The following is a 23,955-nucleotide window of genomic DNA, read 5'->3' on the forward strand; positions in this document are numbered from 1 at the left end:
AGCAAGTAGGTCAAGGAACAGTGAACCCCTCAACCTCACCTCTATGATAACAGGTTTGATGGGAGGACCACCGGCAAGGAGGTAGTTCGACTGATGGATAGACGTCAGAGGCTGGAGGCCGGGCACAGTGGCTCACGCTTGTCATCCCAGCACTTTGGGAGGCCGAGGCAGGAGGATTGCTTGAGCCCAGGAGTTTGAGACCAGACTGGGTAACATAGCGAGACTGTGTCTCTATGAAAAATAAAAAATGAGCCAGGAGTGGTGGCCCACACCTGTAGTCCCAGCTACTTGGGAGGCTGAGGAGGAAGGATCACCTGAGTCCAGGAGGTTGAGGCTGTGGTGAGATATGACCATGCCACTACACTCCAATCTGGGCAACAGAGCAAGATCCCAACTCAAATACATAAATAAATAAATAAGTCAGAGTCTGGACACCAGACATGTTCTTAGTCCTAGCCACAGCCTGGAGACCGTTATGGGTATTTTTTAATATCCATCCTGTTAAGATGGTAACCAGAGTCCCTAACCCCCTCCTCCTTTACCTCAGAAGATATTTTTCATTGCTAAGCCAACATTCAGGAAGGGTCACTAATTCGGTGTCATTTGTAAGCCACATGCATCGTGAGGACAAAATATTGCTGGTATCTTCAGGAAGGGTCACGAATTTGGTGTCATTTGTAAGTTACGTGCATCGTAAGGACAAAATATTGCTGGTACATTCAGGAAGGGTCACGGATTTGGTGTCATTTGTAAGCCACGTGCATCGTAAGGACAAAATATTGCTGGAACCACCAGAGTTTTCCACCCTGAGGGGAGGAGTAGGGGAGTTTTGTCCACACACGGGATGAAAGAGCTCTTCTTTCCTCTTAGATTCCAGGAGTCACAGAGCAACGAGGTCAGCTGACCCTAGTGGTCTGGAGGGCGTTGCTATAGGCCAGAGAATACCAAGCCTAGCCCACATGGAAAGCCAGAAGGAAAAGGCCAGGAGAAGGAGAGAGAAAGCTGGTCCCGCGTAGGTCACTGGTGATTCATGTGCTGAGTTGGGGGAAGGGGCCCACATGGTGGAGGAAGAGAAGTAAACCCCATGTTTTTCCTTGACCGGCTACTCAGCAATGGGGGTAATGGGTCAACAATATGGTACCATGGCTTCTGGGGACCAGAGAAGTCTAGGTTATTCCCTTCTCTAGATTGCCTTTTCTTTTCTTTCTCTTTTTTCTCTCCCCCCTCCCCCCTTTGGAGTTAGGGTCTCACTCTGTCACCCAGACTGGAGTGCAGTGAAACGGTCATGGCTCACCGCAGCCTCCAACTCCTGGCTCAAGCAACCCTCCCACCTCAACCTCCCGAGTAGCTGGGACTACAGGAGCACACCATCATGCCTGGTTGATTTTTAAAAATCTTTTGTAGAGATGAGGTCTCGCTATGTTGCCCAGGCTGGTCTCAAACTCCTGGGCTCAAGCAATCCTTTCTCCTCAACCTCCCATAGTGTTGGGATGCAAGCATGAGCCGCCACGCCTGGCTATCTTTTCATATCACGCTCCAGTTTAAGAAATTCCACTTTCCTAACGTTTCACACCCTAGGCCTCCCAGACTTGAAACTTGAAATGACACTTTTCTGAGCCTGAGAAAGTTTGCCCACCCCACCCTGCCCCCCACCCCACCCCCACTAGCCAGAGAAATCCCAATTTCTTCCAGCTTTCTAATTTGGGACGTTATTCCAGCCTCCTCCCACCCCCGCTCCACCGTATCTTTGGAAAGGAGAGCCCACCGTGCCAGGAACCTGAACTAGTCAGACATGCTGGGTGAGACAGATCTCACATCGGTGAGGAGCCCAGTCTCTCTCCCTTTCCCATCAATGACACGACCAGGTTGGTCCCTGCTCTTACCTCAGTATCAACAGTACACCCAGGTGTGATCTTTGTCATAGTTGTAGGACGTTGCACACCATGGAAAATTCCCCTCTGATCCTGTTCTGATGCAGTTGAAATAATTCTTGTTTTTATAGTTGAATGGGAAGCGGCAGGGGAAGCCAGGAGACAAGGAGGAAATTCCTAGGGAGAGGAAGGGGACAACACAGAGGTCTTTCTGTTTGTTACTCACTCTGTCACCCAGGTTGTAGCGTAGTGGCGTCATTGTGGTTCACCACAGCCTCGACCTCCTGGGCTTGGGCAATCCTTCCTTCCACCTCAGCCTCCTGAGTAGCTGGGACTACAGAGGCAAGCCACTACGCCTGGTTAATTTTTTTACTTCTTGTAGAGACAAAATCTCGCTATGTTGCCCAGGCTGGTCTCGAACTCCTGGACTCAAGCAATCCTCCTCCCTTGGCGTCCTGAGTAGCTGGGACTACAGGCATGCCACCAGGTCCACTAATTTTTTTATTTCTTGTAGAGACAGTGTCTCGCTATGTTGCCCAGGTTGGTCTTGAACTCCTGGGTGCAAGTGATCCTTCCGCCTCAGCCTCCCAAGTAGCTGGGACTACAGGAACACACCACCAGGCCTGGCTCATTTTTTAAAATGTCTTGTAGAGAGGAGGTCTCATTGTGTTGCCCAGGCTGGTCTCAAACTCCAGGACTCAAACGATCCTCCTGCTTCGGCCACCCAAAGCGCTGGGATGACAGGTATGAGCCACCATGCCTGGCTAGACAAAGATTATTTCAGGGGTCTTCACACTATAGTGGAGGCTTGGGCTTCAGAGCCCACCCCAGATTCAAAAATCGGGTAAATGCTGCCCCTGGTGGTGCATTTGGGGCATTTGGGGCATTGTAGGTAAATTCTGACCTACACCCAAATGTGGGAAGAACATTGCATGACTGGGTTTGCTTCCGTCAGAAGCCATCTGAGATTAGGACTTGGAAAAAGATGGAGGGATACAAAAGGAGAATAGAGTGGGGAAGGAGGACAGGGGAAGAAGGACATCCTGTCACCAGGAAGACCGGGGAGAGAACAGAGGATTTGCCCCAAGACCAGCCTGGGCAACATAGTGAGACCCCTGTCGCTACAAAAAATAAAAATAGCCGGGAGTGGTGGTGAGTGCCTGTAGTGACAGCTACTCAGGAGGCTGAGGCAGAAGGATCACCTGAGCCCAGGAGGTCAAGGCTGTAGTGAGCCATGATCATGCCACTGCACTCCAGCCTGGGCAACAGAGAGAGACCCCCGACTCAAATAATAAAATGGCACCAGTGTAGTGAAGTGCTGTCTGCGTTTCTAAGCACAAAAAGGTTGGAATGAGACTTATGGAGGCAATCTGTGTTTTGAGAGAAGCTTCTTTCAGGTGAGATTTAAGTGCTGTTGATGTGAACAAATCAACAATATGAGGTCCGACAATTAGGTTCCCAAACCATCCTAGAAAAAAGTGCTCCATACCTCATTGCTGGATATCATTACCGTCACTTCCAAAGTACGCCCCTTGGGAAGTTGTGCACCAACACCAGTGCCTAGTCTCCCCATCGAAGCAATTTTGGAATTCTTTTTCTGGAATTGTCATCAGAGTTGTGATTGTCATTTGTTCAGGTCTGGCAATTAAGGTCACAAACTTGCCACTGTGCACTTACCATTCAAATAACTATATTGGAACACCCTCCCTACTCATCTGATCTGGCCTCCAGTGACTTTTTTCTTTACCCAAAGAAAAAGGAAATACTGAATGGAAGACATTTGATGACATTCAGGACATCAGGGGCAATACGACGATAGTTCTGATGGCCACTGCAGAAAAAGAGTTCCAAAATTGCTTTGACAGGTGGACTGGGCATTGGTGTTGGTGCATGGCTTCCCGAGGGGAGTACTTTGGAGGTAGTAACTGTAGTGATATTTAGCAATAAGGTAAGGAGCACCTTTTCCACGGTGAGTTCATGAATTTAATTGTTGGACCTTATATATATATTAAATGAGGTGTCTTTAAGACAGAAACACGCATAAAACAAGGTGAAGCATGGATCAACTGACAGCAATGCTGTGACCAGAGGCTGGCAGGGACCCAGCTCTGCAGATCCCACTAGGAATAATGGTCATGGTTCAGGACTCACTAAGCTGGTATTTGCAGTGACTTATAGACACATAAATGCCTTGGATAGTGGGAATCAACTTCCAGCGTGATACCCTCTCACCTCCAGCTCACTGAAGTGAGTAACCTGGTGTCTGAGACCCCCAAATAGGGGTTGGAAACTCACATAATTTACAAGGAAGTGGAGGTGTGAAGGAAGAGCCTTGTTCCTGGACAAAAGGATACCAGACCAGGACCCGCTGATCATCTAACAAGAGAACTGTGAAGACACATTGCCAGAGTTACGTCTTTCTTCTCTGGGGCTTCTTCCCTGATCACCTCACCAGACTAGACTTGCTATCTTTGTTGTTGTTGTTGATGTTGTTGTTGTTGTTTGAGGTTCTCACTCAGTCGCCCAGGCTGGAGTGCCGTGGCACCCTCATGGCTCATTGCAGGCTTGACCTCCTGGGCTCAGGTAATCTTCCAGCCTCAGCCTCACAAGTAGCTGGGACTACAAGCGTGCACCACCACGTCCAGCTAATGTTCTGATTTTTAGTAGAGAAGAGGTCTTGCTGTGTTGCCTGGGCTGGTCTCAAATTCCTGGGCTCAAGCAATCCTCCTGCCTCAACCTCCAAAGTATTGGGATTCCAGATGTAAGCCACTGCGCCTGGCTCTAAATTTGCTATCTTTTGTTAACAAAAACTAATCAGACTTTGAAATAAGACCAAAAGATCACCACATGACCTTTCTATGCTATCCTAGAACAATATCTATCACATCCCTATGGTCATCTGATATTCTAACTCAGAGTCAAAAAACTTTTTTCTGTAAATATTTTTGGCTGTGTGCATAATACAGCCTCTGTGTCTCTGACACAACTACTTAACCAGAAAGCAGCTATTAGACATCCACAAGTGAATGGGAGTGACTGTGTTTCAATACAATTTTGTATATGGACTTTGAAATTTGAATTTCATATAATTTTTAACAGTCACAAATTATTTTTATTTTTATTTTTTTTTCCATCCATATAACAATGTGAAACCTCCAGCCTGGACAATATAACAAGACCTCGTCTCTACAAAACATTTTTTAAAAATTAGCAGGGCATGACTGCATACACCTGTAGTCCCAGCTACCTGGGAGGCTGAGGTGGGAGGATCACCTGAGCCCAGGAGGTTGAGGCTGTGGTGAGCCATAATTGTGCCACTGCACTGCAGTCTGGGCATCAGAGTGAGATCCCAACTAAAAAAATTATAAAAACTGTTCTTGGATTAGGGGCTGCATAAGGACAGGCATTGGTCATGCTTTGGTCTAGAGGTGGATTTTCAGATCCCAGCCACCACTGTTTGACTTACTATTTGCCATTGACTGGAGATCTAGGCTCTGATACATTTAGATGTAACTTGTAGAAGATTAACAGGTTGTGAATGATTTTAGTTCAATAGATGCAAATAATTTCTATCTGGTAGACAAGACTTCAAAGCTTTTTGTTTTGTTTTGTTTTTAGTAGGGGTCTCACCCTGTCACCCAGGCTAGACTCCCCACAACCTCGACCTCCTGGACTTAGGCGATCCTCCCACCACAGACTCCCAAATAGATGGGATTACAAGCTAATTTTTTTTTCTGAGTTGGTGTCTTACTCCGTGGCCCAGACTGAAGTGCAGTGGCACGCTCCCGGCGACCACAGCCTCGACCTGCTGGGCTCCGGCGATCCTTCCGCCTCAGCCTTCCAAGTAGTCGGAACTACAGGTAATTTTTTTTTATTATTATTGTGGCGACAAGGTCTCACCAAGTTGCCCGGGAGGGTCTTGAACCCGCGGGCTCAGGCAATCCACTCGCCTTGGCCTCCCAAAGCACTGGGATTACAGGCTGAGCCACCAAGCCCGACCTACAAGCTGATTTTTTTGTTTCTTTGGAGAGACAAGGTCTCGCTATGTGGCCTAGGTTGGTCTTGAACCCTTGGGCTCAGGCAATCCTCCCACCTTGGCCCCCCAAAGTGCTAGGATTACAGGTGTAAACCTCTGCCCCTAACCTAACCTGGAAGGTTCGACCACCCCTTAGATGTTCATAGATTTTGTACCAAATGTAGCAATCTTTCTTCAACTCAGTATTCTTTTCTTCACTGACCATATGTACTTTTTGTAATCTCCTTTGAACTGGCTTTAGTATCCTTCTGGCTCCCTCAGAACATGGTTTTGTTTAAAACCCCGGCATGTTCTTACCCTACATTCATCAAAGAGTCAGGTATTTAACATGTTGAAAATTTTACTGTAATCCCAGCACTTTGGGAGCCTGGAGGGGTTCAAGTGAGCCCCTGAGCCCGGGGGTTCAAGACCAGCCTGGGCAACTTGGTGAGAGCTTGTCTCCACAATACATCACACACACACACACAAAAAAAAACTAGCCAGGCATGGTGGCGTGCATCTGCAGTTCCAGCTACTTGGAAGGCTGAGGAGGAAGGATTGCCTAAGCCCAGAGGTCGAGGCTGCGGTGGCTGTGAGTGTGCCACTGCACTCCAGCATGGGTGACAGAATGAGATTCTGGCTCAAAAAAAAAGGAAAATTTTCTATTGGCACCTCTCTCTTGGGTGTTAGAGCCTGTCTGGGTATCACATCATTGATGCTATTTGCTCATGAGGGCAGGACCCTCTCTGCCTGATCATCACCAGATCCCCAGTGCCCAACACTGGGTCTGGCACACCGTAGGGCTTCTGTAACTGTTTGTTGAGTGAATAAATGAAAGAATCCACCCGTGCCCACCCATGCCCTTCCCCAGATTACTGGTGTCCGCACAGAGACTCCACTTTCCATCCTTGTCCATGTTCTCTGTGGTCGGGCACCAGAGCTTGTTGCTTTCATCTTCAAGGCATTCAAAGACCATGCTATCCCTGTGGATGGAGGGGAAGATGCAGGGCTTGCTGAAAGAATTTCCCCCATACTCTGAAAAGGATGGTGGAAAGGTTACAGGTCAAGAAGAGATGACAAGGGTTTCTGTTGACCACATACACACTATGCTCCACCCCTTATCTCATGAAAGGCAATTCAGTAAGTCCCCTACAAACAAATGAGTTCCACTCTGAGAGCGCATTCATAATCCCCATGTGTTCGTAGGTTCAACAAAGTAGCCTAAGTACCCAAGTAGCATCATCAGCTAGACAGTACCAGCTGCATCACTACGGCTTTTACACATCTTGGGCTTGAAATAAAGATACCGCACTACTGTACTCAATACAATCCTCAAAAGCACAACACTCTTGTAGAGGTGGCACACATGTGACAATATATGCCAGACACGTGAACTCACTTATGTGATTGGACACGCAAACACACGTTCACATCTTTTAAAGTTTGCAACTTGAAGGTTCATATGTAGGGGACTTCCTGTACAACTGAACCTTCCAAGCAACTTCTGGGTGATGCTATTATTTCTATTTTTTTCAAGTTGGAGTCTCACTTTGTCGACCAGGCTGGAGTGCAGTGGCACACTCATGGCTGCCCCTATAAAAAGGAAAATTTTATATTGGCACCTCTCTTGGGTGTTAGAGTCAAGTAGCTGGAACCACAGGTATGTGCTATCACACCCGGCTAATTTTTTATTTTTATTTTTATTGTAGAGACGAGGTCTCGCCAAGTTGCCCAGGCTGGTCTCGAACCCATGGGTTCAGGCAATCCACTCGCCTTGGCCTCCCAAAGTGCTGGAATTCCTGGTGGAGCCACTGAACCTGGCCTATTATTTCCATTTTATAAATAAGTGAGAACCAAAACCATCCACACTTGCATAGCTTACTGTCTACACTACGTGACGGTTGTTTTTCAGTCATCATCAACTTGACTCAACTAATCTAGGAAATTATTGCCCAGGAAGATAAAAGTTGCAAATAACTTTATTGTTTATCCCAGAAACTTTCTGAAAAGCTATTTAAATTCACACCAGACTGTTCAACTTTTTCAGCAGATTGCATCAAAACACTGTGAACTCTTCAAGACTCTGTGAAACCCTGCCCTCAGTAATTTCACCTTGTTGAGATCAACAACCCTAAACTATAATATCATGATCCTTACCCAATCCAAATCACAACCCCACAATGAAACACTCACCTTCGGCCAGGCACAGTGGCTCACACCTGTAATCCCAGCACTTTGGGAGGCCGAGGTGAGAGGATTGCCTGAGCCCGCGGGTTCGAGACCAGCCCGGGCAACTTGGCGAGACCTCGTCTCTACAATGAATCAAGAAAAGTTAGCCAGGCGTGATGGTGCATGCCTGTAGTTTCAACTTCTTGGAAGGCTGAGGCGGAAGGATCACCTGAGCCCAGCAGGTGGAGGCTGCGGTGGCTGTGAACGTGCCACTGCACTCCAGCCTGGGTGACAGAGTGAGACTCTGACTCAAAAAAAAAGACTCACCTTCAGCCAGACTCCAAGACCTCATCCATATCTCGACTTTGCCATTCCTGCTCCAAGATACTAAGATTCTGTCAAAGCAGTAATCTCCCTTACTTTGGTTAGCAATAAATTCAGTCTTGCCTAATTAACAGGCTTTTGTTGTAGTGTTTTAGGGGAAGCCATAATTTGACTGAAGGATTGGGGTTCGGAAGCACTGATGACTAGTGATTAAAAGTACAAATTCTGGCCGGGTGTTGTGGCTCACACCTGTAATCCCAGCACTTTGGAAGGCTGTTCAAAAGCATCACTTGAAGCCAGGAGTTCAAGCAAGATCCTATCTCTACGAAAAGACTTACAAGTTAGCTGAGTGTGGTGGTATATAACTACAGTCCCAGCTACTCAGGAGACTGAGGTGGGAGGATCACTTGAGCCCAGGAGTTCGAGGCTGTGGTGAATTTTGATCACACCCCTGCACTCCAGTCTGGGCAACAGAGTGAGACTCCATCTCTAAATAATAATAATAATAATAATAATAATAATAATAATAATGCCCAAATTCTGAAGGTTACACTTCTATTACATTACAGCTTAGAGTAAGACCCTGTCTCTAACAATAAAGAAAGCCCACATTCTGAAGGTTAACTTTCTATCAAATCACAGCTCAGCTTCTAATAACTTCAGTTTTCACATCTGTAAAACAGTGCTAATAATCAGATTTACCTCAAAGGGATTGTTCTGAGGAACAGCACACTGCCTGGCACAGAGCAAACGCTTACTGAAAATTCACTGTATGATGATCATTATCATTTTTATTATCTAACATGTGCAAGATCACACAACCAGTAAAGGCAGCAGCAGAATTCTAACCCAATTCTCTCTTCAAAGCCCCCTTTGGGGTTCGGGGTTCAGATGGCAGCAGAAGAGAAGAACTCACATACTTCTTTTTTTTTTTTTCTTTTTTTTGAGTCAGAGTCTCACTCTGTCACCCAGGCTGGAGTGCAGTGACACGCTCACGGCCACTGCAGCCTCCACCTGCTGGGTTCAGGTGATCCTTCTGCCTCAGCCTTCCAAGTAGCTGGAACTACAGGCATGTGCCACCACACCTGGCCAATTATTTATTTATTTATTGTAGAGACAAGGTCTCTCCAAGTTACCCAGACTGGTCTCAAACCCTTGGGCTCAGGCACTCCTCTCACCTCTGCCTCCCAAAGTGCTGGGATGACAGGTGTGAGCCACCATGCCCGACTGAGATCACACTTCTTAGGTGCCTGGGATAGCACCGTGATAGATCCTGCATGAAAGTGAACCCCAGTCTTTTTACAAAAGCAATGTGAAGTTCTGCCTAGTGTCCTTATTTTGCAGACAATGAAAGTGACCAAGAGAATCAACAACTTTCCCAAGGCGGGAGCCAGAGCTCAAGGGACCTTTTCTTGGGCATTTGTTTGGTGGTTTATGCAAATATTAATCTGTTACTCCATCAGAATTGGGTCTGAGGAACCTGGATACTGTTAAAAATAAACAGAAGTTAGTGCTTTGGGAGGCTGAGGTGAGTGGATTGCCTGAGCCTGCGGGTTCGAGACCCACCTGGGCAACTTGGCGAGACCTCATCTCTACAATAAATCAAAAAATTAGCCGGGCGTGGTAGCGCGTGCCTGTAGTTCCAGCTACCTGGAAGGCTGGGGCGGAAGGATTGCTGGAGCCCAGCAGGTCAAGGCTGCAGTGACCGGGAGCAGCCACTGCACTCCAGTCTGGGCGACAGAGTGAGACTCCAACTCAAAAAAAATAAGAATTAAAAAATAAATAAACAAAGTTTAGATTAGAGTTAATTTACGACAAGATTTAAAATGGACTTAGCACTATACACGGTGTTTTATTACCAACAAACGTGTTTTTTTCAACTCATCTATTTGATCTAGGGTTTAAAAAATCGCTAAGGCTATGGATGTATGAATGATAGAATTTAGAGCCAAAAGTGGAGACAGAGAAAGAGTTGGACTTGGATGAAAAATTAGATTAAGCATTAGGACACAGTTATGTTGGAATCTAAGAATAAGGCTGGTTTAGAGTTGAGAACATGAGTGTTGGGTGGCCAGGGCTAGAATAAAATTGAGGTTTAGATGAAATTAGGATGTTTTGAGTGTAAAGAGAAAAGATAAAGATTTTATGCAAGAATAAGTATGCCCATGGAAAAGTGTTTCGCATGCATTTCTGTCTCTAAAAATAAATTAGGCAAAAGTGCTTAATGAGAGAGCATGGGCTTTTGAGTCATATGAACTTGAATTCAAATTCTAACTCTGACATAGCCTAGGAGTGTGGCCTTGGGAAGTTCTTAGGGACGGGGGGATGGCATCTCCTAGTGCTGCCCTGGAAAGATTCAGTGGGATATTACATACAAATCTCCTGGACTAAAGTCTAGAACAAAGAGGACATGAAATGAATGGTGGTCATTATTCAGTTAGGATTAGGTGTAGAATTAAGATTAGATGTTGGCCGGGCATGGTGGCTCACACCTGTAATGCTAGCACTTTGGGAAGCTGAGGCGGGAGTCTTGCTCGAGTCCAGGAATTCAAGACCAGCCTGAGCAACATAGTGAGGCCTCAACTCTACAAAAAAAAAATTAACAAACTAGTCAGGTGGGGTGGCGTACGCCTGTTGTCCCAGCTACTTGGGAGGCTGAGGCAGGAGGATTTGCCTGAGCCCAGGAGGTCCGGGCTGCGGTGAGCTGTGATCGTGCTATCCCACTGCAGCCTGGGCAACAGAGCAAGACCTCAACTCAAAAAAGAAAGAAAGAGAGAAGAGAAAAAAGAAAAGAAGAAGAGAAGAGAAAAGAAATTAGATGTTACACTGCATTGAAATGCAGTAGGGTCTGTCCTTGGGTGAATCTGGCTATTGTCAGTTCTAGAAACAGAAGTACTCGAAACCAATGTCAAGACTACGGCTCATAGTGAAAACACCTATATAAACTTAATAGATGTTTAAACTTAATGGGGGCACAGGGTAAAAGCTGTGGAAAAGACCCAAGTCCCGCAAAGTTGCAGGTGCCAGTTAACCTGTGGTTTTACATTCTGTGTCTGAGTTTGCCTTCCGGCATGGTGCTCACACATTGTGGCTTCAGCGAGAGCAGCCACTCACCATTGATCATCATCACAGACCTCCCGCCCTTCCCCCAAAGCTGCCCCCAAGACTGATGAACTTATTTTCCCTTGAACAATGAGCCTGAGGTCCTGTGACCACCCTGGGGGTACCCGGAGAACTGATGTCCTCCCACACACCTTTCTGTAAAGTCACAGGCAGAGGTGCAGGGTCACCAGCCTTGGTCCCCCTAGTTTTCTTCTCCACATGGCATACTGCTTGGCAGCAGGTTACTGGGATCACAAGACTTGTAACTTCCCCAATGACTGTTGTCAAGCCTCTTTGATAGTTTCAGACCAGTTGGCCCCACCCTGCTCCGTGACCTGTGCTGAGAATTTAATTTGACTGATCCTGACTTTCATGGCTTTGCACACAAAAACAGTTTTGGCATCCCCATGACGTCACCCCCAAGCAATCAGCAGTGCCCTTTCCCTACCCCGCCCGCCTGCCAGATTATCTTCAAAAACCCAAACCTAAAAATTCTTGGAGAGACAGATTGGGAAAATAGCTCCCATCTTCTGCATGGCTGCCCAGAGATCATTAAACTCTTTCTATACTGTGACAGCTGCTGTCTCAGTGAACTGACTCTCTGGGCAGTGGGGGTGCAAGAACCTGGTCAGTTGGTGACAATCATTTCAGTTCTCAGAACATCTGCTTTTGCATGCTGGTGTTGGGGACTGGGAGAACGTGGCCTCGAGACATCCCCGTCTGTCTGGTTGTCACAGCGTACTCTCTGAGCAGACACTTAGAAGTCCTTCCCCTGGCGGCTCTGCCCTCCGTGGTGCCCTGCCTCTCCTCAGAAGGACATTCCCTGTCCCCTCTCCTTCTCATCACACACCCGCCTTTGCTCCTGGGGCTCACCATTGGTTTCGCAGAATTTCCACTGATGTATCTCATCAAAGCTGGAGGTGACCGAGCACCACAGCCTCCCAAAGAGGCTGCCCTCCGTAATGCAGCTGTCGTAGGACTCTCCTCGATAGACGAAGGGGAAGACACATCGTGGGTAATCTGTTCAAAACGGAGTCATGAGTGGCTCAGCTTCCTCCCATCATTCACAGGACAGAGTCTCTTAATCACCAACCACTCCATCAACCAATCACCCATCGAAGCACAGGCCCATCATCAGGTTTGGAAGATACCTGGTGAGTTCGTGGTATCAGGCATTCGCCTCCTCGACACACTGTCGATCCCGGAGCAACATGGGTTTGAACCGCGAGGGTCCACAGGTATGCGGATTTTTTTCAGTAAAAGTCACACCAAGTGTGCTACTGTGAATTTGCACCCCCTCCACCTCTTCTGCCTCTGCAAGACCCTCCTCTTCCTCCTCCTCCTCCTCAGCCTATCCAATGTGAAGATAACAAGGATGGGGGCTTTATGATGATCCACTTAATGAACCGTAAATATATGTTCTCTTCCTATGATTTTCTTTTCTCTAACTTACTTCAGTATAGGAGTACGGCGTTCGATATTTATGGGTTGATTGACTGTTTAGGTTATCGGTGAGACTTCCAGTCAATACCAGGCAATTCATAGTTAAGTTCGGGGAAAGCCAAAAGTTATACACAAATTTTCAACTGCATGGTGGGGGTCAAGGCCATGGTATACCATGATAGTGCTACCACACTCCAACCTGGGCAACAGAGTGAGACCCAACTCAAAAAAAGAAAAGAAGAGAGAAGAAAATAAAGGAGAAGAGAAGAGAAGAATTCTTGTGTTGTTCAAGGACCAACTATCCTTTCATCCTCAGAGCTTCTCCGAGGGGTTCCCAATCTCAACCCATGATGGCCCCATCTGTCAAACAAACAAACTTAATGTACATCACATAGTGTCTTAAGAGCAAAATGATTAAAATCACCATTGGACCCATAGTGATAAAGTCAAGATAAATAATCTTGTTGGTTTATGATCAACAGAGGGAGTCAAGAACTTGATCTACAGAAAAAATGCTGAGATTACTGGGGAAAATCTCAGTGAAATCAAATATAGTAAAGTTGTCATTGGGATGCTGGTGCCTTATTGCAACTTAGATACACGAACTGAGTTTCCCAGCACAAGTTGATAATGCAGTTTCAGACAGTATATCTTGTGGTGGGTAGAATTATTCACACATACTGAGGGAATTGGGATCATTTGGGAGTGATGAGGGGCCTCACATAAGTGAACCGGTGAGGGAGGGCTTCTTTAAACAGGTGACAAGGAGAAGCCAGCCATACAAAAATCTGAGGGGAAGCGAGTCTCAAGTAGAAAGAATAAAAGTATAAAGAGTTCAAAGACAGGAAGAAGTTTGGAATATTCAAGAAACCGCATGGTGACCACCATACCAGAGCTCAGTAGGCAAAGAAGGAAGTGGCAGAAGTGAGGAGAGAGAGGGACAAGGTCACGTAGAGACCGCAGACCAAGGCGAGGGCTTTCTCCCAAGTGTCCTGGTGAGCCATGGAGGGGATGAGCAGGGGAGTTGCATTCTCTGACTTCACATTCTAAAAAGTTCTCTCAGGCAGTTGTGAAAGGAAAAGATTGGACATGAGTGAGAAAGGTCTTGGGGGGACCAGTTAGCAAATTATTACGGCAGAGAGATGAGGTGGTTTAAGGAGTGGGAAGAGGCTAGAGTTGGAGTCTACTTTGAAGGCGGTGGATTAGATATAAGGTGGGAGGGAAAGAAAACTCAGGGGTGACTCCTATTTTTCTGGTTTGTGTATTGTGGCACTTCATCCTTACCGAGAAAGTATGCCAATTGGCAATAAAAATAAAAATTGAAAAACCTCTGCATGGATTATATTTCTATGTATTTAGATTTATACATATAAATATCTTTAATTATTATAAGTATATTAATATACTTAATATATACATATATTTAAATATCATACACAAATATAAGTGTTAATATACTTAATTTTATATTATATATTAATATATGTTAATTTATATATTTTTATATTGATATAAAATTTATATTAATTTATTTATATGCTAATATATGTTTAATGTCTAAACATGATATATCAAATATATTAATATATCAGAACATACTAGTATATTTAATATATATCACATATATTGATATAGTTAATAAATTAAATATTATTTAATGTATTGTGTTACTATATTAAGTAATATTTATAGATTAATATATAGGATATATGTAAAATATGTTTATATGTGTATATATGCCCAGAGATGTTAATTCAAGATACGTTTCATAAGTGACATATGTCATATGTACATATCTTAAACTAACATCTCAGGCATTGTCATACAGATATGCATTTCTGATCTCACTGAGGAGAAGCATCCTGCCCGGCTGTCTTTAGAAATACATGTGAAGCTCATCTACCCACTGAGGTGGTGAGAAAACTGCCAGTTATGGTTTCAAAGAGCAGTTCTTGGTTCAGAGACCAAAACTCAGGGGAAGAGATTCAAAAGGCAAGACTTCATCTAAACAGGGGCCCTGGGTGATTTGACTGAAGGAGGGTTCATCAGAAAGGAGGTTGTTCAATTTCTCAATCTGTTCAAAACAATGATATCATGGGAACCTAACACCTCTAGGTGTACACACTTTTAGCATCATTTTGCCACCTTTTGTATGTCTTAAGCATATCATGGGGACCTTTCTTCCAGAATTCAGGGGGAAAAAAAAAGAAAATTTCTATTTCTCATTTAGCTTCAAGCAGTTAATCCTGAACTGGAGTGGTGGTTTTCAGCAGAGGTGATACTGCCCCTAAGTTTTGTTTCCTTTCAATGTGTGGGGGCACTTTTTGTCATCATGTTTAGCTCCTGTAATCAAAGAGATTCTGCTTTGAGATGTAAACCTCAAGCTACTTTTTAATGCCTTTTAGGTTAGTTATGGCCATGCATGCCTATTACTTTTTTATACATTTCCTTCGTTTTATTTCTGTCTTGTATTACAGCTAAGGAATTGTGTTGATCTATTTTGAAATTATAACTATGGATAAGTGACATTATTTGTACATTTCATTTCAGGATAGTGAAAGGGACATTGTAGTATGTTTATTATAAAAGGGAGGGCATTTGATCTAAGAGACTCAAAAACAATGATACGAGGAAAAGTAAATCCTAAATATTCCAAACCTGGATACTCACAAGAACAATGTAACTGCCTGACACTAGGTTACTGGCTAAAACAAATTAAATTACAGAAGATCCAAAAATCATATAATTATCAAAAATGCCTTTGGTTTTGGGAAAAAAGTAAACCGAATCTCTCAAATCCCTTCTTTCTTACACTTTGAGGGTCTTTTTCTCCTTATTAATTTAGAAAATTAAGTGAGACAAAGAATATGATGGTTCCATTTGGTCAACTGGTCTTACAATATTATATGATAATATTATTATTTATCTCTCATCCAGAGAGCACTATATGTATACATTTTTTGAGTAGGAGTCTCACTCTGTCGCCCAGACTGGAGTGCAGTGACACAATCACTGCTCCCGCAGCCTTAACCGGCTGGGCTCAAGCAATCCTTCCATCTTAGCCTCTCAGGTGCACGCCACCATGCCTGGCTAATTTTCTGATTTTTTTTTTTATAGAGACAAGTCTTGCCAAGTTGCCCAGGCTGGTCTCAATCCCCTGGGCTCGGGCAATCCTCACACCTCCGCTTCCCAAAGTTCTGGGATTACAGGCTTGAGTCACCGCACCAGGTGTGAGAGTATCATTCTTATCATGATCATTATTAACATTATTTCCCATTCTTAGCATTCAGTGTCTGGTCTCCCAGAGTACTTTTAATGCACACATACAGATTATAATTTGTCTGCAAAAATATGATCCTGTCGTATACAGCCACACACCCTTTATTGTAATCCACCCTGTCCAGAAGCCCGCTGACAGGGCCAGCATAATCCCACTCACCTTCAGTCGTGCAGTGTTTCCATCTGCCATTGTACACGGCTCTGGTTGCACACCAAGGGGAGAAGCTGTTGGTTCTGGTGCAAGAGAAGTAAACAGACCCCTTGTAGATAAAGGGAAAGACGCATGCCTCTTTCGTATCTGAAGGACAGAACGGGAGGGGACAGTCACCATGAATGAGCAAAGGATGAGTCTTGGTTTGGCTCTTGCTTTCTGTTCCCCCAAAATTCATAGGTTCGAATCCCGATCCCTACAGTGACGGTATTAAGAGGTGGGGACTTTGGGAGGTGATAAGATCATGAGGGCAGAGTCCTCATGGATTGAGAATAGAGCCTTGATCACAGAGGTCCTCTCCAGCCTGGGCAGCATAGCAAGTCTCTATTTCTACAAGAAGTTTTCTAAAAATTTAAAGTGATCCAGGAATGGCAGTGAGCGCCTATAGTCCCAGCTACGTAAGAGGCTGAGGCAGGAGGATTGCTTGAGGCCAGGAGGTTGAAGCTCCAGTGAGCTATGATCAAACCATTGCAAGAGAGTGAGACCTGATCTCTAAAAAACATAAAAATAAAGAACAAAAAAGAGACCCCAGAGCGCTAGCTAGCCCTTTCCACAAGGTGAGAATACAGCGAGAAGTTGCCCTCTATGAACCAGGAAACGGGCCCTCATCAGAAACGGAATATGCTGGTGCCTCAATCTTGGATCGCACGGCCTCCAGAACTGAGAGGAATGAATTTCTGTTGTGTCTAAGCTATTCTGTTGTGTCTATGGCATGTTGTTCTAGCAGCCCAAAAGGACTGAGAGTTTTCCTGGTAGTCAGGCTTAGCATTCAGCTTCCTAATGGCATGTGAGAGCGTGCCCAGTTTATGTTTGGACCAAGAGTTTCGTACGCAAAGAAGAGTTTTGTGCACAAGGAAGGCAACCCGCACATACTGTTTCTAGACCTCTGTTTCTCGGGCTATAGAATGGGCACCACTAATGTCACCTAAGGTATGTTTGACGAACCACAAGTTCACATCGGGTTACATAGAGACACCCATTAAATAATTTTGAAACACAGACTAGAAAAATAAATCCTTTTGGAATGGCCCTTTCAGTCCTTCTGATTACACAAAAAGAGAAAGCTCTAATTTAATACTAGTATCTCTCTACCACATCTCTAATACTTAATAATCTCCCCCTTTTAACAAAAAAAAAAAAAAAAAGAGGGCAGGACTCTGGCTCAAAGCCTTATTCGGACAATAGTATCTAGTAGGACTTAATAATGGGATTTTGTTTTCATAGCACAGTGTTTATTTTTAGTTGTAATTCCTATTTATGGCAAGCAGCATTTTTTTTATATTATAATACTGATGTTAACCATTCTCTTAAAATGGAACTAGGAAAGTGAAGAAAAGTGAGCAAATTTAAAGAAAAGTGTTGGGTAAATAATGGCGCTGGTGAGTGCAAACGTGAGGGTTGACCCTTGGATGGGTAAAGTTTAGGAAACACAACCTTTGATCTTTTTATTCGTATGAGGATGGAAACTTTGTCTTTTGCCAAAGTATCCACAGAACCTAGAATAGTGACTTACTCAAGAAACAACTAGCCAGGCACAGTGGCTCGCACCTGTAATCTCAGCACTTTGGGAGGCCAAGGTGGGAAGATTGCTTGAGCCCAGGAGTTCAAGACCAGCCTGGGCAACATAGCGAGGCCGAGCTCTCCTGTCTATAAAAAAATTAAAAAATTAGCAGGGTGTGGTGGCAAGTGCCTGTAATCCCAGCTACTTGGAAGGCTGAGGTGGGAGGATCGCCTGAGCCCAGGAGGTCGAGGCTGCAGTGAGTTGTGATCATGCCACTGCACTCCAACCTGGGCGACAGAGTGAGACCTTAAAAAAAAGAAATACTGACAAAATAAGTTCGGAAAATGCCACACGAAATAAAGTTAAACAGGTTCATTGCATGAAAGACTCATCAGAAGAATTAATATGCAAATGAGAATGGAAGTGTAAAATATATAGAATTGCCTCCCCTATGCCTTTTTTTCTCAACATTCAAGAACACTCAAGACTGATGGTTCCTGCAACACATTCAACTTTATTTCATGTGCCATTTTCCGAACTTATTTTGTCCGGTTTTTTGTTTTTTTGTTTTTTTGTCTGGCCTGCAGGTACAAGTGCTGGAAGCAGGAGGTTTTTTGTTTGTTTGTTTGTTGAGTTGGTGTCTCACTCCTTTGCCCAGGCTGGAGCACAGTGGCACGCACACTCACAGCTACCCCAGTGTCGACCTTCTGGGCTCCAGCCATCCTTCTGCCTCAGCCTTCCAAGTAGTCGGAACTACAGACACATGCTACCACGCCCGGCTATTTTTTATTTTATTGTAGAGACGAGGTCTTGTCAGGTTGCCCAGGCAGGTCTCAAACCTGCGGGCTCAGGCAATCCACTCGCCTCGGCCTCCCAAAGTGCTGGGATGACAGGCTGAGCCAGCGAGCCTGGCCAAGAGGCTTTTTTTAAGGTCTCACTCTGTCGCCCAGATTGGAGTGCAGTGGCATGAAATGCTCTTCTATCCCAAACTCCTCATTATATGAAGGCCCTGGTAGGCTAAGGAATAATTGAAGTGAAGGCTTTTTTTTGAGCAGAACTTGGATAAGAACTCGCCTTTCTCATCTGCTTGTCCAGAACCACAGCTTCTCTCCTTGCCGTCAACTCCTTCATCTTCCTCCTTCCTTCCCTCCCTCAAAGATATCACAGTGGAGCGCTACAAGTGAGATACTCTGCCAGGTGACTTGCGTGTGAGCAATAGATTGTGGGTGGCAATGATGTTCTCCACCTCCTGGCTCCAAAGAGGTTCCAAGCAATCCACCATGCTCTTTTCTCCCTCTGCCTGACAACTGAATACAGAGTAGTGGTTCTCAATAGAGAAGGAGAGGCGAGTATGACTCCCAGACAACGTTTTTTGGGTTTTTGGTTTTTGGATTTTGAGTTAGAGTCTCACGGTGTTGCTCAGGCTGGAGTGCAGTGGCGCACTCACGGTCAACCCAGCATCGACCTGCTGGGGTTTGGGGGATCCTTATGCCTCTGCCTTCTAAGTAGCCGGAACTACAGGCGTGTGCTACCATGCCCAGTTCATTTTTTTTTTTTTAATTTATTTATTGTAGAGATGAGGTCTCGCCAAGTTGCCCCGGCTGGTGTTGAACCCACAGGCTCAGGCAATCCACTCGCCTCAGCCTCTCCATGTGCTGGGATTATAGGCCGAGCCATGGAGCCCAGTCCAGACGATGTTTAGAGACGTCTTTGGTTATTACAGATGGCATGGGGAGAGGGCCAGTGGCTGCTACTGGCATCTACCAGGTAGACCAGGGATGTTGCTGAGCACCCTGCAATGCACAGGAGGACTCCCCAGAACAAAGCACCATCAGCCCCAGATGCAACAGAGCTGAGGTTGAGAAACTCCAGCAAAGAGGACTCTAGAGAGAACACTGAGACCCTGGGAAATGCTAGAGACACAAAGCACAAGGATCCTGTTCTCTGGATCACAACAGAAAAAGTTTCCCGCTGAGAATCCCCACTGGACTGTTATATGAGTTTGACACGAACCTCTACTGAGTTAAGCCACTGACGGTTGGAGTTTGTTACGACAGTTAGTCATCCCCTAATAAAGATGGCCTTTGTCTTCAAGACCTAAAACCTACAGCCCTGGCCCTTGTCCTGGATTAGACTCTTACCCTGTGTAATCTATCATGGGTCGTGGTGGGTTGGGAGAGCATAGAGAAGGCAGGAATGAGGTGTGGGTTGGGAGAGCATAGAGAAGGCAGACTTCCATCTTTGAGCCACACCAATGGGTTGAGGCAATTAGGGGTCCTTAAATATGGTTGCGTTTTCCACCTGGGTCTCTCTGAACTGTCTGGTCTCGTTTTTGTGAAATTTAAACAGTTTAAATCTGGAAAGTCCTTGGAAGAGTATCTGGATCATGGCTGCTGTTGCACAAATATTAGCCGTCATCGTCGTCCTCTCATAATTGTCCTCGCCATCAAGGTCATCATTATTATCATCACCCTCATTGTCATGGCCATCGCCGTCACTGTCATCATCACCACCATCTTTGTCACGGTCATCCTTGTCATCACCATCATCACTATCATTGTCACCGTCATCCTCCTCATCAAGGTCGTCACTATTGTCATCGCCATTATTGTCACTGTCATCACCATCGCCATCAAGGTCATCATTATTGTCATCACCCTCATCATCATCATGATCATCGTCACCGTCGTCATTGTCATCGCCATAATCATCATCCTCATCAATGCTTTTCCTCAATCATGGACGCCACTGAGTGTATGGGATACCATGCTGTGGGGGAGGACAGATGCCCCCCGTCCTGGAATTAAGGTTATCTTTGGAAGCTGTTAGTAAGAATCAGCACATAATGAATACTATTAGCCATCTGCAAAGTAATCCAGCAGATGGCCTAATCTTCTTAACTGGTTACAATCCTCTATAATCCACACCCTGCTGACCCGCCTGTTCTCACTCCCTGATTAACATTCCCTTGACCTTACCCCCGTGGTCTTTCTCATCTTTGGGGTTTTGCTCCTGCCCTTCACCCTACCCTGAATAACTTTCCTCTCTTCCCAGCTTTAGTCCCTGCTACTGATGCATGAAAGCTTTGGGTCCATATCCTTCCTCACACTGATTCTCAAAGCCAATCTCTATATATGTACTTACCAATTTTTAAAAATGTGTTTGTGTGTCTATCACTCCCATTCATGGTGAACTCTCAGGGCAAAGGGCCTAAGTTCTGTTTATTGCTATATCCTTTATCTATAACACAGTCCGTGGAATTTAGGGATCGCTCAGTAAAATATATATTGAGTGAATGTGTCTGTTAATATGCACAGAGGGGACTTGGGGATACAGGAATGTGGGTGTGATCTCAGGGAAGCACGACTAAATGAGATTATGGCTAGGAAATCTCACACTCCATCAAGCACACTGTTCCTTGTGTAAGTAAACTGTGGGTTCTTAACCTTTTACAGGGACTCGTCAGTTCTTTTGAGAACCCAGTACAACTCTAGAAAAATACCCGTGTGCCCTTGTGGCTAAGACAGCTGCGTGTTCACCAAAATCAGCTTCATTTTCCTCTCAAATGCCCTGCTAGACAACGTCTCACAGACTCACTTGCAGCTGTCATATGAGTTCTGGCCAATAGGAGTAGAAGGAAGTGATGTAGGCTACTTCCCAGCCTGGCCAAAAACAAACAAAAAACTTTGTTTTCCAATATCCTCTTTGTCTATCAGCTACAAGCAAAGAATCCTCAGAGGACGCTGAAGCCCTAGAAGACGGTGAAGTCCCAAAATGGAAGGAGCTTGGATCCCTGAATGACCGTGTGGTGCATTGTTTGTTGACTGGGTGCACCCTCATTAGACTTTGCAGGAGCAAGAGAAAAAAATGGTTATTGTGTTAAACGGCTGATAGTTTGGAGTTGTTCGATTGCCATCGCTGTTCTTACTACCCTGATAAATACATACTTTTTTAAAAAATACAAATTTGGGTTTTCATGGACTCTAACACTCATCCAGTGACTCCACATAGGAATCTCTGGAATACAGAATGTGATCATCGAAGAGGGACTTCCTCGGACCAAAGTGCATGAACATGTGAATGTTTTCTGAGCCTTATCTAAGGGAGAAGGATTTGTCAGGCAGAAAAAGATACTAATTGTGGAGAGTGAACTATGCATACTTAAGGTCTCTCTTTGTTCTGTTCCCATGCTTACTATATAGTCTTTTAGTGGTTAATTTATATTCCCAGATTCATTAAGATATAATTAGAGTGTCCAGACTGAGACCTGAGGGTTCAGTTCATTGGAATTATACAGCCAGAACTTCTCCCTAGGAAAATACTTGTACGCCTGCGTGGCTAAGATGGCTGTGTGTTCACCAAAATCAGCTTCATTCAGTGTTAATTAACACCAAAAATCAATGCCTTTTAAAAAACATTTTTAGAGACAGGATCTGGCTCCCTGGCTAGAGCACAGTGGCACAACCTCGTCTCACTGTGTCCTCAAACTCCCAGGCTCAAGTGATCCTCCTGCCTCAACCTCCCAAGTTGCTAGGACTACAGGTGTGCGCCACCATGCCTGGTGAATTTTTTGTAGAGACCAGGTCTCGCTTTGTTGCTCAGGCTGGTCTGGAACTCCTAAAGCAATTCTCCCACCTTGGCCTCCCAAAGTGCTGGGATTACAGGCATGAGTCCCAGTGCCTGGTCAATACCTATTAAATTAATATTCACCCCCCCCCCCCATCGTGTGTTGTGTATTATGAAAGATACTAGTGTCCATTATTATATTTAATCTTCAAAATAGCCCCATGAGGTAAATGCCATTAGTTTTCTTTCACAGTCTGGGAGCTGACTTCAGAGAGCTTACATTGCTTGACCAAGATTGCAGAGATAAGAAGTGGCAGGTCCAGGGCCCAGGCCCCAGGTCCATCTAAGATTTCCACTAAGCCGTCTCTTCCCTGAGTGGCTCCAGGAATCTTTACTTTGGCCCATTCGTTGCTTTCCGGTTTTGAATCCTCCCCCATTGTGGTCAAGTATACTCACTTCCACTTATCTCGTAGAAATAGAGGAGCAAGATTGTCCACCCCAACAGGTAACTGGACCATCGGTTCATCTTGACTGGCCTCTTTTCTCTGTAATTAAAAAGAAAAGATAAAAATTTGACTCCTGTGGGTCTCCTTTCTCTTTTGTTTATTTACTTGTTCATTTAGTTATGTGGTTTATTCTAAAGATTTGGGGAATAAGTTAAGATTGGGTACATAAGTGGTCCATGTATAAGTGAAGTTTGGGACTCCTGTTGGACCTCACTTGGCCTGGATTAGGATCAGGCACTCTTTTTGATGTTATGGGCCCCCCTCCGTCCCCAGCAGCGTCTCGCTACTGCCAATCCCTTTCTTGTAGTATTATGATAAATGTTCAGGGTCCACTTATGAGTGAGAACATGTGGTACTCAGTTCTTTGTTTCTGTGATAGATCACTGAGTATGATAGACTCCAAATCCATCCAAGTTGCTGCAAAGCCCATAATTTTGTCCTTTTTTTATGGATGCATAATATTCCACCATGTATATGTACCACTTTCTTTTTGTATCCAGTCTACTTTCAATGAACAGCACATTTGGTTCTATGTTTTTGCTATTGTGAATAGTGCAGCAATAAACATGCATGCGCAGGTATCTTTTTTGTAGATTGATTTGAGTTCCTCCAGGTATATTCCCAGTAGGGGGAATGCTGAGTCATAGGAAAGGTCAATTTCTGGTTCTTTTAGAAATCATCATACTGTTTTCCATAGAGGTTGAACTAGTTTGCATTCCCACCAACAGTGTAGAAGCATTCCCTTTTTTCTGCATCCTCACCACCATCTGTTGTTTTTTTTTTTTTTTGAGTTGGAGTCTCACTCTGTCGCCCAGACTGGAGTGCAGTTGGGTACCGGCATTAAGAAATCCTATTTGAATTTGGATGTGCCTGCAGTATTTTAATAGGTTCATTTATGGAACATTAGTCTTTTAGTGAATTAGAAGCCACTTTTCAACCTCTGGGATAAATCTAAGTTATCCAACCAG

At 44.8% G+C, this 23,955-nt stretch overlaps 1 protein-coding gene across 1 annotated transcript; it reads right to left on the reverse strand.

Annotated features, from left to right (window-relative positions):
• Nucleotides 1-1,890: 1,890 nt before the first annotated feature.
• ELSPBP1 (epididymal sperm binding protein 1) lies at nucleotides 1,891-23,007 on the reverse strand. The gene is made up of 5 exons (XM_008054166.1): nucleotides 22,938-23,007; nucleotides 16,364-16,501; nucleotides 12,355-12,501; nucleotides 6,763-6,921; nucleotides 1,891-2,048 (listed from the first exon to the last, which is right to left on the reverse strand). The coding sequence occupies exons 1-5, from the start codon at nucleotides 23,005-23,007 to the stop codon at nucleotides 1,891-1,893; spliced, it is 672 nt and encodes a 223-aa protein (XP_008052357.1).
• Nucleotides 23,008-23,955: the final 948 nt, after the last annotated feature.

Source organism: Carlito syrichta, unplaced genomic scaffold (assembly GCF_000164805.1).
Source record: "Carlito syrichta isolate Samal-C Ts95f unplaced genomic scaffold, Tarsius_syrichta-2.0.1 Scaffold289177, whole genome shotgun sequence".
NCBI classification, from domain to species: Eukaryota; Metazoa; Chordata; class Mammalia; order Primates; family Tarsiidae; genus Carlito; species Carlito syrichta.